This window comes from Lampris incognitus, chromosome 3, assembly GCF_029633865.1.
Source record: "Lampris incognitus isolate fLamInc1 chromosome 3, fLamInc1.hap2, whole genome shotgun sequence".
Lineage (NCBI taxonomy): Eukaryota > Metazoa > Chordata > Actinopteri > Lampriformes > Lampridae > Lampris > Lampris incognitus.
This window is the reverse complement of record NC_079213.1, coordinates 85320141-85336777: the sequence shown is the minus strand read 5'-3', so window position 1 is coordinate 85336777 and position 16637 is coordinate 85320141. Positions and strand designations below refer to the sequence as shown.

At 41.4% G+C, this 16637-nt stretch overlaps 1 protein-coding gene across 3 annotated transcripts in view; it reads right to left on the bottom strand.

The window, feature by feature from the left end:
* The window catches only part of osbpl9 (oxysterol binding protein-like 9), a 66276-nt gene that overhangs the window by 13884 nt on the left and 35755 nt on the right, over positions 1-16637 (bottom strand). For all 3 annotated transcript variants that reach the window (XR_008810003.1, XM_056276397.1, XM_056276398.1), the window contains 7 exons: positions 16465-16560; positions 15708-15755; positions 14565-14594; positions 14421-14471; positions 9526-9564; positions 6213-6303; positions 4956-5060 (listed from right to left, as the gene is read on the bottom strand). Coding sequence is in view for 2 of the 3 variants with exons in the window: in XM_056276397.1 (XP_056132372.1) it covers positions 4956-5060; positions 6213-6303; positions 9526-9564; positions 14421-14471; positions 14565-14594; positions 15708-15755; positions 16465-16560 (460 nt within the window). In the remaining variant the exon portion in view is untranslated. The remainder of the gene's footprint in view (positions 1-4955; positions 5061-6212; positions 6304-9525; positions 9565-14420; positions 14472-14564; positions 14595-15707; positions 15756-16464; positions 16561-16637) is intronic.

Here is a 16637-nt window from a genome sequence, read left to right as displayed (position 1 = left end):
TGCATAAACTGAAAAACAGTAATACGGCGTCTACTTTTTGGATTTGGACTGTATCAACACCGCATTTAGTATACAGCCTTGAGGGACTGAGATACACAATTCTAGTATAAATGAGCAAGATCGGTCCAAAAACATGGTGCCATCAATCAAAAAACTTTGCAAAGGGAAGACTTAGCAGGAAATTGGCCATTACTCAATTTTTTATTGAATCAACACAACACTTTACACATGTTGTGTGTAAAGTGTGTGTGTAAAGTGTCTCCGTGTGTGGCTTCCGCTTCTCCCTCTCGTAGCCCCCCTTCCCATCCACCCCTGTATGTCTGTGTTATGTTTATCTGTTGTCTTGTTTCACCCCGTTTATTGTAAAGTGACTTTGAGTGTTAGAAAAGCGCTATATAAATTTGATTTATTATCATTACGTTTAGGAGCGTTCATTAAGCACATCTGGTACAAATGCGAAAAGTTTATATCTCGTCACTGGCTGCATGGATTTGTACGAAATTCAGTTTGCATGACTCCGTCGATGCATAAAATTTGGCAATGATTGATTCAAGTAAGCAGGGCTTATTACAACAAATCTAATTTCTAGACATTTCACATTCCAAACTAAAAAAAAAAAAACAACAACACTACTACAACTACTTTTGGCTGCTCCCGTTAGGGGTCGCATCCAAGAGAGCTGAAATTTTTTTCAGCACATCCACTGATGTGTAACAAAAGTTTGCCTCGCTGCAACCTATGGTCAGTTCAGAAGTCTGCCATTACGGTTTCCAAAATATACAAAATTAATTAACATCTATTTCGCCACAAGTCTTCATTCAAATGCTAACAAAATTGACAAATATTCTTTAGATGCTAGATACCACATGTTTGAAAATGTGTTCAGATCAGTCCACAGTGATATTCAGTGTCTTACATAATTTGTATAAGTACATTTTCTATTTGATTCAATTTTTGAACAAATTTCACCAAAATCTTAGATAATACACCTGAGAAAAGCAGGCTGATGTGCGGTTTATGTTTTTCAGAAATTTATCCCCAACAGATAAATTGTTAGGAATTTCTTAAGTTTTAACTGACAAAAATGTTGGACTGAAGGCAGACTTGACGCTAGTGACTCACTATTGCATCTTGAGGTACAAAGTGGTATTACATGACAGGATGGGCCGGGGCTAGAGTCTTACATATAGAACCTTTAAGAATTCTGGAGTTCTTAGCCCAACACATTACTTTGGTATAACTGGACAACTCGTATATTATGAGTTACATAATAAATGCAAAATCACTACGAAAGTTGCTAAATTTCTCATCAAGTGCTTGGGCACATCTTTAGCCCCAATGGTTGAAACGTAATATACAATACAGTACATCTAGGCCAAACAGTAGCTTTGCATACATTATGCTCATTCTTCACTTGGTTGGCACTAGCTCATATTTCAGTTGATACTCATGTCTACTGAAAGTGCTACACCGAAGATCATTCATTAAATCAGTAATCAATCACCTATACATACTTGGGAGTCTTCAAGTATATTATGCCCTTTTTTTTGGATCCCCGCCTCCTTTTCTCCCCAATTACACCTGGCCATTACCCCACTCTCTGAGCTGTCCCGATCGCTGGTCCACCCCCTCTGCCGATCCGGAGAGGGCTGCAGACTACCACATGCCTCTTCCGATACATGTGGAGTTGCCAGTTGCTTCTTTTCACCTGACAGTGAGGAGTTTCACCAGGGGGACGTAGTGCGTGGGAGGATCACGCTATTCCCCCCAGTTCCCCCTCCCCCCCGAACAGGCGCCCCGACCGACCAAAGGAGGCACTAGTGCAGTGACCAGGACACGTACCCACATCTGGCTTCCCACCCGCTGACACGGCCAATTGTGTCTGTAGGGACGCCTGACCAAGCTGGAGGTAACACGGGAATTCAAACCGGTGATCCCCTTGTTGGTAGGCAACGGAATAGACCGCTACGCTACCCGGACGCCCAAGTGTATGCCTTTTAAAAAACAATTTATGAGGATAAAACAATTATTTATCTTCAGCTTAGCAACAAATAAAACATGCCATGCAATCTGGATCATATTTAGCTGAAACGGCAAAAAAAAAAAAGACTTAACATTATATCACTTTTCATTGCATTACCCTTTTTCTCTTTTCATAAGCCTGTTATTAACTCCAGTCAAAACTCACGGGGCCCAGAGGGCAGATGACGTGAGTACACTAAGTTCTGGCCAACAAAGTAATAGCTATAAGCAAGTGTGGCGATACACAGCAACACTGGACAAGCGATTTTGTCAACACCTTTGCACCGACTGCATGGCAATCTCATTAGCCAGATAAATTCTATAGCATATTTTCCCATGTCTCTCTAAATTTCCTGTTGGCAAGCACATTTCCCTATCATATTGGCCAAAAATTTGCCCAATGTATCTTCACCCTTACGTTATTTGTCGTCTTCACATGGGTAACATGCAATTACAATGACCACTGTGTTTTGTGTTTGCAATAACCACTAACATTACAGTATAATCAATACTTGTAGCTTCCTGATGAACAACTACCTTAAAAAAAAAAGAAAAAAAAAAGAGGCGGCCCAGAGGTTAGCACTGTTGCCTCACAGCAAGATGGTGCTCCAGTTTCTCCAACCATCAAAAAGACACGCATGTTAGGGTTAATACTCCTGTCTGTGCCCCTGACCAAGGTAATGGAAAGAAGAACTGGAGTTGATCCCTGGGTGCTGCAGCTGCCCACTGCTCCTATACAATGGGATGTGTTAATGCAGAGAACAAATTTCACTGTAATACAATTTGTTGTAAGAATACAATGACAAAAATAAAGTGGCTTTCTTTCCTGTCTTTTGCTCACAATATTGTCTGGATGTTTATCTTTTTTTTTTTGGGTTGCTGCTACAAGGGGAGAAACTTGGCAAAGGAAACCACATCGTCTTGCCTGTCTGTATCGTACATCGCATACGAGCCAAATATCCTTCCCCTAATGTTCAGTACAGAGGGCATGCTAAAGTGGACAAAGCAATGGACGAGCTTTGATCATGTGACATGCAAGTCTTTGTGTTGTTAAACTTGCTAAAATGCTGCTAAACTTCAATGCAGCTAACAATGGACACCTTTAACTTGAATCTTACTGGGACTGATCTAGACTTTGTCTTGTTTTTGTTTTTTTAGACCCCCCCCCCTTTCTCCCCAATTGTATTTGGCCAATTACCCTATTTTCTGAGCCGTCCCGATCGCTGCTCCACCCCCTCTGCCAAACTGGGGAGGGCTGCAGACCACATGCCTCCTCTGATACATGTGGAATTGCCAGCCACTTCTTTTCACCTGACAGTAAGGAGTTTCACCAGGGGGACATAGCGCGTGGGATAATCATGCTATTCCCCCCAGCCCCCCCCCAAACAGGCACCCCGACTGACCAGAGGAGGCGCTAGTGCAGCAACCAGGACACATACCCACATCCGGCTTCCCACCCACAAACACAGCCAATTGTGTCTGTAGGGACGCCCCGACCAAGCAAGAGGCAACACAGGGATTCGAACAGACGACCCCCATGATGGTAGACAACCGAATAGACCGCTACGCTACCCGGATGCTCCCCAAAAGCACATTTTAGCTCATTTTCCAAAACCACTGACTGATAGCTGACTTCACTAATGTCATGAGCTTTCATGAGTCACAAACCGTGGAAACAACAAGCGTGTCCAGACGTGTTCATCAGCGTCCTCTGGAAACATTTCCATTATCATTTAACTGCAGCATGTTTCTGTACTGTGTTGTGTATAATGTGTTGTGTTGTCTGTATTGGGTTGTGTTGTATGCGATGTGTTGTCTGTATTGTGTTGTGTTGTGTTGTCTGTATTTGCAGTACATTTCTGTAATTTGTTGTGTTGTCTGTATTTTTTATTTTTTTTACTACTTTATTAATCCCTGTGGGGAAATTCTTTCTCTGCATTTAACGCATCCTAGCTGTGTATCTAGGAGCAGTGGGCAGCTGCCATGCAGCACCTCGAGACCAACTCCAGTTCTTTTCCCATTGCCTTGGTCAGGGGTACTGATAGGAGTATTAACCCTAACATGCACATCTTTTTGATGGTGGGAGGAAACCGGAGCACCCGGAGAAAACCCACCGCAGACACGGGGAGAACATGCAAACTCCACACAGAGGACAATCTGGGATGACACCCAAGGTTGGACAACCCCAGGGTTCGAACCCAGGAACTTCTTGCTGTGAGGCGACAGTGCTAACCACTGGGCCAAGGCAATGGCCCAGTGGTTAGCGCTGGGCCAAGCCACTGGCCCAGTGGTTAGCGCTGGGCCAAGCCACTGGGCGACAGGTTCTTCTGCAGTGCATTCTAATAATACCCATCCCCCTCCGCAGCAAACCTGCCTGCTTAATGCAGAGCACAGCATTTTGATACTGCTGCTTCAGCACAAAGACATACCAGCAAGATAACCAGCCATCTCCGTTTTATTCCACTTTTCTTTTTAATCTAGTTTGGTTTCATGGACACTGCATTTTGGGCAGGAAAAATTGCCTACAAATGAAGTTACTTTTATGAGTCCATTTCCTGTTGTTCTAAGTATTATCATTCAATCCACTTCCTGTGAGCTATAAACAAGACTATTTGATAAAATGGATATTGAGACCAGGATGAGCACTGTTCTTTTGCAAAATTATGTTATAGCTGAACCTCCTCTCAGATATGAGTTTTTGCAGCAACATGTACTGTGGCATTTAATGAATGACCCAGCTTTTGCTAACACCTAAACAAGGGTAAGCAGAATGTTTAGCTGTTGGACAAGAGCAACTGTGGGCCAAAACAGAAAAAAATGCAGCTCATAATATTGTAATGCTGCTACAAAAAGATGTATGAAGTTTCAACTGCAAGTTGACCAAGACAAGCGTTAAAATATTATTAGCTGCTGGTTTATAATGAGCCTTTTACCTGTGCTGTTTGGTGTTGGGGTCTGCAGGCTGCCCATCACTGTAACAACAGGACCCACTGGTAGTGTGGAGGGCCGCTGGTCTGACTTACACACCTGAGAACCGTCTATTGCAAGAGAGGGGAGGAGAAGAAGAGTTGGCACCAAACTTCAACATTGACCTAGATCAGGGGTTCCCAACCTTTTTTGGTCAGGGACCCTCCTAAATTAAACCTGATTCAATCAGAGACCCACCTCCTCAACAGAAATTATACATTTTTTATAATTATAACTATTTTCATGTATTTACTAGCTGGTAAAACCTTACAATCCCCCGGGGCACCTTTCATCATTGCAGTGTTTCACTTTACATTTAACTGTTTCCCATCTGGGCCCCTACGTATTCCTGTTTGGCCTGGGCTCTTATATTTCACAGAAATATTTCAAGAGGGTGTAAGAACCCAAGTCACTTAATATTCTTTGATATTTCACTGCAAATAGAATGTTTAGAACAGTGCAAGTAAACTACGGTGGCTGAGACGTGCACGGCTGGGACTCAGTGGCAGCCATTTTTTGTTTTTGTCTGAATTAGTTCTATTTTCAGTAGAGAGCAAAGTTTTCAGGGCCTATAACACATTATAATATATAATCATGGATTTTGTTACAATTTCTACTTGAATCAACAAGTGTGGCTTTTTGAGCCAGTATTTGTAAATTAGGAAACACGCCTCAAATCGTCCTCGAGATCAATCCCCCTATGTGTGGTGCCCCCCAGTGGGGGTCGCACATCCCAGGTTGGGAATGTCTGATCTAGTTTACATTAAAATCTGGGTGTCATGCATCTGAGGCTATGAAAGGTGATTCTGAACATTAAGGAATGATGAGAAAAGTCTGGAACTATGAATGGGACTATACGTAGTTGATTGAAAAAGGGTCTGAAATTAAATTGGCCTCGAGTGAAAGAGGACACATTAGCTTTGGAAGAGGTGGGGGGAATAGCATAAGCTTACTTTAAATAGCACTGAAAACTACAGGCAAATACACATCTTTAATCAATCAATCAATCAACCAACCAACCAATCAAGTTGCATGTTTAATCTTTACATCTTTATGGGTGATCTTCAGGCTGTGATACTGGATTCAGATCTAACACATGTGCACAACTAAAATTCATCCACACAAGTAAGCAACACAACGACTCACAAACAGTCAGTAAACAGCATTATCTGCGAATTCTGTATAAGTATGAAATGTGGGGAGAGCTTGGCATTGTCCAGTACCTGTGGGCAGTGCGGTGTTTGTTGGCATGGTGCTGTTGACTACAGTTGTATCCAGAGGCTGGTAGATCCCATCCACTGGGTTAATGGTGCTCTGGAGATGACAACCACAAAATACACAACACTGTCATCAACGCTTAAACACCAGCCTCACAGATTACATTAAATTCAAGGTTTTTTTTTTTTTTTTAACTGTTGGCTAAGTAAGTTTGCACATGTGAGGAATTAGTCGAGGTGGAATGCTCAGCATAAAACACAGATGGGACATAAAAACAACGCTGAAGGTAAACCACTTGAGAGCAATAAGAATGTCTATAAGAATACCACAAAGACATTTAAAGCAGAGTATTCATACACCTGTCTACAACAGTACAACCATGCTGCCAAATATAAAACACTGCTCTAAGTGTTAAATCCTTAATTCAATTGTGATATTGTCCAATTGATCCAAATGAGTTTTGCCCCCCCCCCTTTTTTTTACCATGCTGTCTGCAGTCAGGAATGAGAAACAAAACCCTAATTGATCCTACAAAGTGATGGTGATGTAGTGAGCTTAATTTAACAAATGAGCCACAATAGATGGCTCTATGCTAACCCTAAATACACACTGCTCACACATCCATTCTCCCCTAAAACTTAAAGCCCAATTTCTGTGTTAGCTCTCACCTTGGATCACGACACCAAGAATAGTTACATCACATATTGTGTAATGGTACATAAAACCTTAATGCCAATACTAAGTAAGCTTCAGCATCAACTGTTGCTTTTCCAAGTGTAATATGAATATGCACTATATATCTAGCTTGAGTAGATCAATTACTCTTCATTCTCAATTCCTGGAAGGAATGGGATTTCCAGATCTCATTAATCTAATCAATATAGAGTGAGCTTCATGGCTTGAAGTTGCAATGTAAGCAGCAGATGCATAGGATGACAAACAGTACCTCTTCAAAGCACACCAGCTTTCAAGTCTAACAGGAGTTAATTAACTCCACTGGGCTGCAGACTAAATCTGTGACATGTTTTGTCTTTCTGGCTCTTGAATATTCCCAGTGGTGAAATTCTGCAGAGACATGTTGAACGGCTGTGGCCTGCTCTCATCACCACCCTTCAAACATTTAACTCACAAAAACAAACAAACACACACATGCACGCATGCATGCACACACTCACAACAGGCTGTTGCCCTAGGGTAATGAGGTCAGTGGCATTTTTGACCTAACTGACTGGAGCTCTGTCAACAGTAAGACCTGATGCTGAAAATCAAAATGATCCTCTAGTCCCAAACAACTACTCCCTTCAAGGCTTTTGTACCACTGTCAGTGTGATTTTGTTGCTAACTACTCAATCATGACCTGCAGTTGATGGTTGTTTTTTTTTACACTTAATTTGTTCAGGTGTTTTCAGGCATCTCAGAGCAAAAAGAGAGCAGATGGGGAACAAGTCAGTAAAAAAAGAAAAAAAGTGGCTTCTCCACCTGTGTGCAGGTCGGCTTGGAGGATAGGGGATTGAGAGAAAGCCCAGGGAGAGAGAAAAGGTAAAATGTAGCAACCAGTCCATCCAGAAAGCAGCAGAGCCTCCACAATCCCAGGATGCAATGCTAAGCATGCTGCATGGAAGATGATTAAAGACCAGAGAAGAAGCGCCATGATGTGAAAGTCAAGTGTGATTGTGTTGTAGAAGAGAAAAGTTGCTTCCACTACTATTCTATTAAACAGTAGAAGAGTTTCCTGGAGCTGGATTTTTCCTACAGAACAAAATAACTCATCTGATAAAGACTATTGACTGATGCAGTGATTTAATTCAGTAATCTGTATCGGCGTCTCATCCAGGAAACTGCTCCTCCAGTGTGTCTGTGTGAATCATCATGGTGAGAAACTGATCTGAGGTAAGAAGAGGCATGCCATGAAGAATGATATTAGATCTCAGCTCAGAGGAAGGCTTGGGGACAGCACCTCTGTTCACTTTTCATTTACCCTTTCTTTCCCGCTCTATTGTCCATCTTTTCTGCCTCTTTTCCTTGTTCTGTCATCCATTTTTACCTCCACCCCCATCTTCTTACCGCCCCTCACAAGCCTCAAGGAAAGTAAGGCTATACTAGTTCCCAATTATAGCTAATTACAAAAAGATTGCTCTTTCATCGTGGGGCTAGAGCGTGGCCTTGCTCGTAAGAGACAACATCAAAAGCAGCAGAGGAAAGCAGATGGACAGAGAGGAGGAGGAACAAATACTACTTCAAGCAATGTTGAACAAACAATCAATATAGTTATTTTACCGAATATAATATTTATAAAGCAGTTAGCTGGAGCAACACAATGGACCAAAGCTAATTATAGTACATAAATTATTTGCAGAGTAATATTGAACTGACTTCAGGTATGCTCAGTTTAACTGAGTCTTGCATAATGATCTTGTAGTTTTAGGGCAATTCCTTTAGCAACACTGTGCCTGGCATGGGAAATCAAGAACTCCTGCACAGTATTTCAAGTACTTTAAATCATGAGGCCTAAGTACCATGGTCTATGGTACCTTCATAACAATCTACACTGTAGGTCAGCAGGCAATGATGACATTAAGTTCAAATTCCAAATAGTTATTAAGTCGTTGAAATATGTTTAGCACAAACCTTATGGTATAGTATGTACATGTGTGAATGAATGTGAGCATATAGATTACACTGTCCTATTAATACCCCATAAAAACTAATGCTTGAGAGATTAAGTCTGCTGTAAGAGCAATAAGGGACCGTCAGCTGCCCTGACCCAATGGGATATGACTATAGCAGCCCAGCAGAGCCAGTAAACAGCTCTCTGGAATGTCAGACATCTATTAGTTCATGATGGTTCAATAAGCTGCAGAGTACAAGGATAAATCAATTTTGAATTACTTGACTGTAATTACAGGGGTGGAGCGAATAAGCTGTAATAACACTGCATGAGCACTTATGCACACATAAATAAATCCTGTGACAAACTTGAGTAATACTGCTAGGAAACAGCACACACACACACACACACACACACACCCACACACACACACACACATTTAGTTTTGATGGACAGGGCAGTTCCTATCAATTGAAAGAGGAAATAAAAAAGCAGAAGCTATTTCATTCCAAAAGGGGTGATAGCAGTGGCAGAAGAGAAAAAGTGAATTGAGACATAGCTTGTCTCCAAAGTTAGAAGGCATGCACTAAAGAGATCTGATTATTCTGCACATCTACAATGTAGAGTCAATTAAAGCGAAAGAGAAATGATAGAAGTTTGGTTGAATTTAATATTTTTTTTTGTCATTGGACAGAGAATGTCAAACTTACTATAAGTCCGTTTGCGTGTTGTTGTTCGTTACTTTGGTCCTTAAAATTTTGAGAAGACATTGTTAGACTACTTGTGGAGGAAGGTTGAAGTGTTTATTCATAAGAGTACTGTTAATTTTTGGGGTATTCCTTAGAAAATACAAAAAACAGGCCAAACCAGATTAAAAATTATAAGCACTCTGAACGTGAGTTTTTAGATTATAAGTAAGATCCACCCCTCTCCCCGACGCTTAATGCTGAACTTACAATACATCAAGCAGTATGCTCAGTTTAGTAATCCTTTCATCACACAGTAAATACGCATCATCTCAGGCCAATAACGATAGAAGATACATTTACCCATATCTTGGTTTAAATTCATGGATAAACCAGTTCTGCATTATTTAGTTTGATTTGGGCACCCCTGGTGAAAATGCCTTTTAGAGTTGAAAAGAAGCTAACTTGGCCTCTAAATAGTACAAAGTTAAAACCTGACACATTTCTTCAAATTTTAAAGCAAGATTACTTTTTATTTTGATTTTTTACAATTTGAAAATAATAAAAAAGGAATGAGGCTCTGTGCAAAAGTTTGGGAACCCTATCAGTTAGTACTCTGTAACTGCTCCCTCGGCAACCATAACAGTTTACAAATGCTTCCTGTAGCCAGCTAAGAGTAGGGATGGGTATCGTTAAGATTTTAACGGTACTACTACTCTTACCAATAATGCTTATCGATATGGCACTTTAATGGTACTCTTATCCGTTCTTTTTGTTATTTTTTAAGAGAAAAACTAAACAAATTAAGAACAGAATTAACATTGCTTTATTTTCTCATGTCTGGACAAACATGGTTAATGGTAATCATTAACCATGTTTGTATAATTTAGTTAACTCCGTGTGGGCTCTAGACTGCTAGCATACATAACATACCTGAGGTGGATGGGGCAACAAGAGATGAACTACAAGCTAGGCAGTGGAAAACTGTGCATTTCTCTGCCTGTATTTGATTCACTTTCATCAGATGTTCCTAAAGATTGCTTGTGTTTCTCACCTTACATGCAAAATACTTGTTGCACTTGCGGCAACAAGCATTTTCAGCATCGACTCTAGTGAAGTATAACCAGACTTTTGACTGCTTAGTTCTCTCTCCGCCATTGTCACTACGAGCAGGCTGTGCGTGTGTGTGTGTGTGTGTGTGTGGGTGCATCTGAGAGACAGAGAGAGAGGCAGAGAGCTAGCCCCGCCCCTCGGCTCGCACATACGACAGGCTCCGAGAGAGATCTCTCTTCTGGATTGGGAATAGCGAAAACGCTTCATAGACAAATGTCTATCAAGCGGACGGACTGACAACCCTGAAAGACCAAAAGCAGATCCTGGCAAGGTGGGCTGAACATTTTGAAGCCCTACTTAACCAGCACTCACCAACCAACCAATCCCTCCTGGAAGAGCTGCCAAACCGTCCGCCCATCCCAAACCTTGACCACTCACTAACTTTTCAAGAAGTACTTGCAGCCATCAACACCCTCAAGAACAATAAGTCCCCTGGCAGTCATGGTATCTCAGCAGAAAAAAAGTATTCTGATTCTGAAAACAAGGAGGATACTTGTTCACCAGAATGATCTATCAGTAAATCCTGCAGGTCTGGGATCAGGACAGTGTCCCTCAACAACGGAGGGATGCTAAAATTGTCACCCTGTACAAAAACAGGGGTGACAAGTCCATCTGCGGCAACAGTTGTGGCACATCCCTACTAGCTGCTGCAGGCAAGGTCCTTGCAAAAGTCATGCTAGACAGGGTGGTGATGCACTTGACAGAACATCTGCTGCAAGAGTCACAGTGCAGTCAGGAAGAACAGGAGTACTGTGGATATAATTTTCACAGTAAGACAGCTACAGGAAAAGTGCCGCGAACAACATCAGGACCTTTTCATGGCTTTTGTCAACCGCTCCAAAGCCTTTGATACTGTGAATCGAGAGCTACTTCGGAAAATCCTGAGAAAGTTTGGCTGTCCAAGCAAATTTGTGAACATTATATCACAGTTCCATGATGGGATGGTAGCAAATGTGGCCATAGGACAGGAATTGGTGCCCTTTAATGTATGCACTGGAGTGAGGCAGTGGTGTGTGCTGGCACCAGTACTCTTCAACATTTACCTCCTATGTGTCACAAAACTTTTTCATAAAAGATCTGGAAGACAGTAGTGGCATCACAATAGACTTTAGGCTAGATGGAAACCTCTTCAACATCCGAAGGTTCCAGGCAACCACCAAGTTGTCTGCAGTGCAGGTCCTTGAGCTACAGTACTCATATGAAACTCATAATAGAATCAAACAAGCCTCTGTAGCCTTCGGCAAACTCTGACATAAGGTCTTCCAAAACAAACGCCTCCACCTGCATACCAAAATTGCCATTTACAAAGCCGTCTGCATCACAACTCTCCTATACAGCTGTGAAGCCTGGGTCACATACAACAGCCACCTAAGGTTGCTGGAGCAGTTCCACATAAGGTGTCTGCAGCGAACCACGGGAATCACATGGCGTGACCGCGTTCCCCATGCTGAGATTCTTGCTAGGACAAACTGCAAGAGCATAGATGCCACGGTCCCTCAACACCAACTGCGCTGGCTTGGGCATGTCATCAGGATGCCTCAAGAACACCTGTCACGTCAAGTCCTGTATGGACAGCTTCATCTGGGCCGCCGGTCCGCAGGTGGTCAGAAGAAGCAATACAAAGACCAGCTAAAAATGTTGCTGAAGAAGTGTTGTATCGACCCCTTGAGACTGGATCAAGCTGCCATCAACCATTCCAACTGGCAGGAGATCTGCCAGAGGTATAGAATAGCTGGATATGGACAGGAATGTGAAAAAACACCAGAAAAGACTAAGGAGACACACAACCATACCTGCCCCCACTAACTCAAGACTTCATATGCCCAACGTGCAATAAAACTTGTGGATCAAGAACTGGACTCTACAGTCATCAAAGAACACATCGTTAATGAGGAGGGATGTCATCATCGGACTCGATGGACTACCAGTAAGCAAGAAAGCATTTGAGAGAAAGAGAGGCAGAGAGCTAGCCCTGCCAGTTGGCTCGCACATACAACAGGCTCCGAGAGAGATCTCTCTTCTGGATTGGGAATAGCGAAAATGCTTCATAGGCAAATGTCTTAATCTTATTGCAAATTAGAAACGGAGTTGGTGAGATAAAGCTACAAGATATTGTTTATGTAGCCTAAATAAACAGAAAAGCTATTTTCTTAATATCTCCAATACCGATAGTAGAACCATTAATATCGGGACTTATCAATACTACAGTCTTTAATAATTAGCGCCAGTGCCTATTTAATATCAGGTTTTGGTACCCATCCCTAGCTAAGAGTTTTTCAGTTCTTACTTTTCGACTTTTTTTCCCATTCTTCCTGGCAGAACACCTCAAGCTCAGAAGTGTTCTTCATGTCCTTGCACGTTTAAGATCTTGCCACAGATTTTCAATAACATTCAAGTCTGGGGACTGTAGTGGCCATTCGAAGACCTTCATCCGTCTTTCCTGGAGGTACCTCATGGTTGACTTTGAGGTATGCTTCAGATCATTGTCTTGCTGGAATACCCAACCTCTCCTCAACTTCAATGTCTGGACTGACTTTCAAACATTAGTCTCTACAATTTCTCGATATTTGGTGGAATCTATTCTTCCTTCCAACCACACAATATTTCCTGTACCCCCAGCTGCCACACAATCCCAAAGCATATTGGATCCATCTCCATGCTTAACAGTTGGCAAGGTGTTCTTCTCTACAATGCTTCACCCTTTTTTCTCCAAACATACCTTCTTTGGTTGTGGCCAAAGTTCAATTTTAGTTTCGTCAGTCCAAAGCACATTGTCCCAAAAGGCTTCAGGCTTCTCAAGGTTTTCTTTTGCATACTTCTGATGCCTAATTTTGTGTTGAAGTCATTGGAAAGGCTTCTTTCTTTCTGGTAACACTGTTATGTGGGTCTTTGTTCAAAGTACGCTGTATTGTTGTCCTGTGAACTACTAGACCTGTGTCTGCAATCTTGTTTTTGTAGCTTTTTGCAGTGATGTGTGAGTTCTTCTGAGTGTCTCTTACCAGGTCTCGGGCTGTTCTATCTAAAATGTTTCTTGGTTTTCCAGAACTTCAACTCTTCTATTAATCTTCCATTTTCTGATAATGTTTTTGACAGTGGAAATAGTTAGTTTGAAACATTGAGCGGGTTTTTTGTAACATTCTCCTTGTTGGTGAAAGTGAACTATCTTGATTCCGATCCTTGGACAACCGTTTAGAGAAAGCCAAGGTTAACACCAGAGAGAACAGTCACCGCAGCCAGACATGGAGTTATTTCAGAATAGTTTAGCCCTGGAATGACATTCACCTGTCTCACTCAAGCCCTAATGAGTAAATCACCTGGATCTGGGCCTTAGTAATCACCTTTTAAAAAAGTAACAAAGAATGAGTTCCCAAACGTTTGCACTTGGCTCTTTTACTTTTTTGTCATTTAAAAAACAGTAAAAAATGAAAATAAAATGCAATCTTGCTTTAAAATGTACAGAAAGGTCTCATGTTTAACTCTGTATCATTTAAGAATTCAGGTTTGCTTTCGATCACTTAGAGATAAATTGTAACAGACATTTAAACCAGGGGTGCCCAAATTGTTGCACCCCACTGTACATTTCTCACCTAACAACTACATTAAGTAGATATAATTGCGCCACTTCCTTTGGAAAGTGGTGGATGGAACATGTGATGAAATGGATGCTGGGCTACACCCATGTTAACCAACCAACCTGAGTAGCAGCTAGTGACATCGATGTAATCCCTCAAAGAGCTGTGATATGACGCAATAGCAGTGCCAGACTACAGGGGTGCAAATAAAGCATACTTTGAAAATGCTCTTACCTTGGCAATTTGCAGTAATACGATACAGTGCTTGATGGATTCTACCATACTCTGAAAAGCCAAAAAGAGAGGTTTGAATGCAATGCTGAAGTACAGATTGAAAAGTTAAGTAGAATAATGAGTGTGTGTTTTGTTCTAACTCACACAAGTGGTGTCTTTCAAAGTTTCAATTTTCTGAAAAAGGCAGGAAAGTCATGTCAAACCACATGCACAAGTTGCAAAATCCAAAAACCCTGTTGTTGAGAAGTATATGCCCTGACGATACGAGTTTAACTGTATAGCACATAATAGCAGCAGCTGTGTTGTGCTGTGGAAATCTACATAGTTATTTCCACAGTTTAAGAGAGGCAGGATCACACTAACTGTGACCAAGTTAACCAAAACCACCACACTCATCTCTGGGAGGAAGTGAATCACACAGCTGCTGAAATAAAACAAAAGACCAAATATACACCAACAGAGCCTGAAACTAAACGCTTCCCGTTCAACACCTGTCACAAATAATTACAACTGCAAGTCCAGAAAATGAGAGCTGCCATTAGGAAGTTCACATTATGTGTATTAACCCATTGTTTCTTCTCCCAGATCAACAAAAACACATTGCTGCATATATCCAATAACACAGTCAAAGCAAGATATCTAGCTAGGGCTCTCCACTTACATCACATTTTAGCATAATCTTTTACAACACACAACACCTCCGTGCGCAAACTATGTTTAAAACCCTGAATGTGCCATGCTTGGCTGATAGGCGAATTGTCTTAGCATCAGGTTTGTGTCAATCTGCCATACTGTGTTTGTTCCATGACCCTGATGACAGCTAACCTAATCCAAACTGCCAACAGGCTAAAATATCTGACTTGGTAACACTAGTTGGTAGGACTTAGTTAACTGTAACTTTGATACAGATACTGCTCTAGATATACATTTCTCTGGAGGCAGCTGATGTAATGGCTCCACAACCTCTGGGCACCCTGGTTCAATATACACGTTGTTTTTGTTCCCGAATAAAACTCAGTTTGTTAGTTAAAGAGCAGAAGCGAGCAATAAATGACAGCTAGCACTGTGTGACTCGTATTTTGGAGCCTTGAGATACCTTTCAGCACCCTGCGATGCCTTCAGATTGACAACAATACAAATCAAGCATCTGTACTGTTCCGATGGGATTTTTTTTCCACTCCCCAACCTTCCCTGTAAGCCTGCCTCCCTGCTGTCAGCTACGCCTCTGATGACTGCAAGAATGGAGGACCAGAGAGCTGGAAACTCAAGGACAGCCAGGCTACTCACTCTGCGTGACTCATCCTCTTTACAGTCCTTGATCTTCTCATCAAAGAGCTGTGAAGCAAACAGACAGAGAAAGAGAGAGAGAGAATGGATGAGAGAAGCAATATGACCTAAGGAGTGCATGTAGTCAGATGAATGACCAAAATGATCAGGAGGTGCATCTTTCCTGACGAAGTGTTGGTGAGTAATGACCTGAGAAAAGTCCAAGTACTAAGTCACAATGAAGAGTCGAAACACAGATTCCTATTGGAGATACAGCTCTGACTGATGTTGCTTTTCTGACATAAGCTGCATGGACAAGTAGAAGTCTTTATATATTGCTGGTGTGATTTGCTACTAGATCTGTGAATATATAGGTATTTTTTTGTAACTATAAATTCTCCATCATATATTTAGTACTTCTGACATTTAAACTTAACATAATTTATTTCTTTAGAAATGGGAAACTAGATTTGCCATTGATTGAAGTGATTTAATAAAATGAGTAGTCAAAGCATACTAGCATTGAGGTGAATAATACTTAAGCTCACCCTTTTTAAACATGATGAAAGTCAAGCTTGATATCAAATAGATGCATTTTAATGATACTTTCTTCAAATGGCCTGCATATTATCTTGCACACCTCAGCCAAATGTACCCAGGTAAGTGGCAATTTCCTTCAGTTTAAATGCATTTAAATACTTGACATATTCTCTATGCGTGGGTGGCACTTTTAGAAAAGTCATTTGTGTAGATCAACTGTATATGGTGTCTGTCCTACCTTTAACTGGTCGATCAGAATCTGTAAGTAGGCATCTGCTTCTGCCAGCTTCTTGTCAAAGTCTTGGACACTTGGGACAAACCCAGTCTCAGCCTCCTGAAGACAGACACACATTAAAGAACATTAGAACACCCTTATGCACACATTTAAATTTAAAGAAAAAAACAAAATCA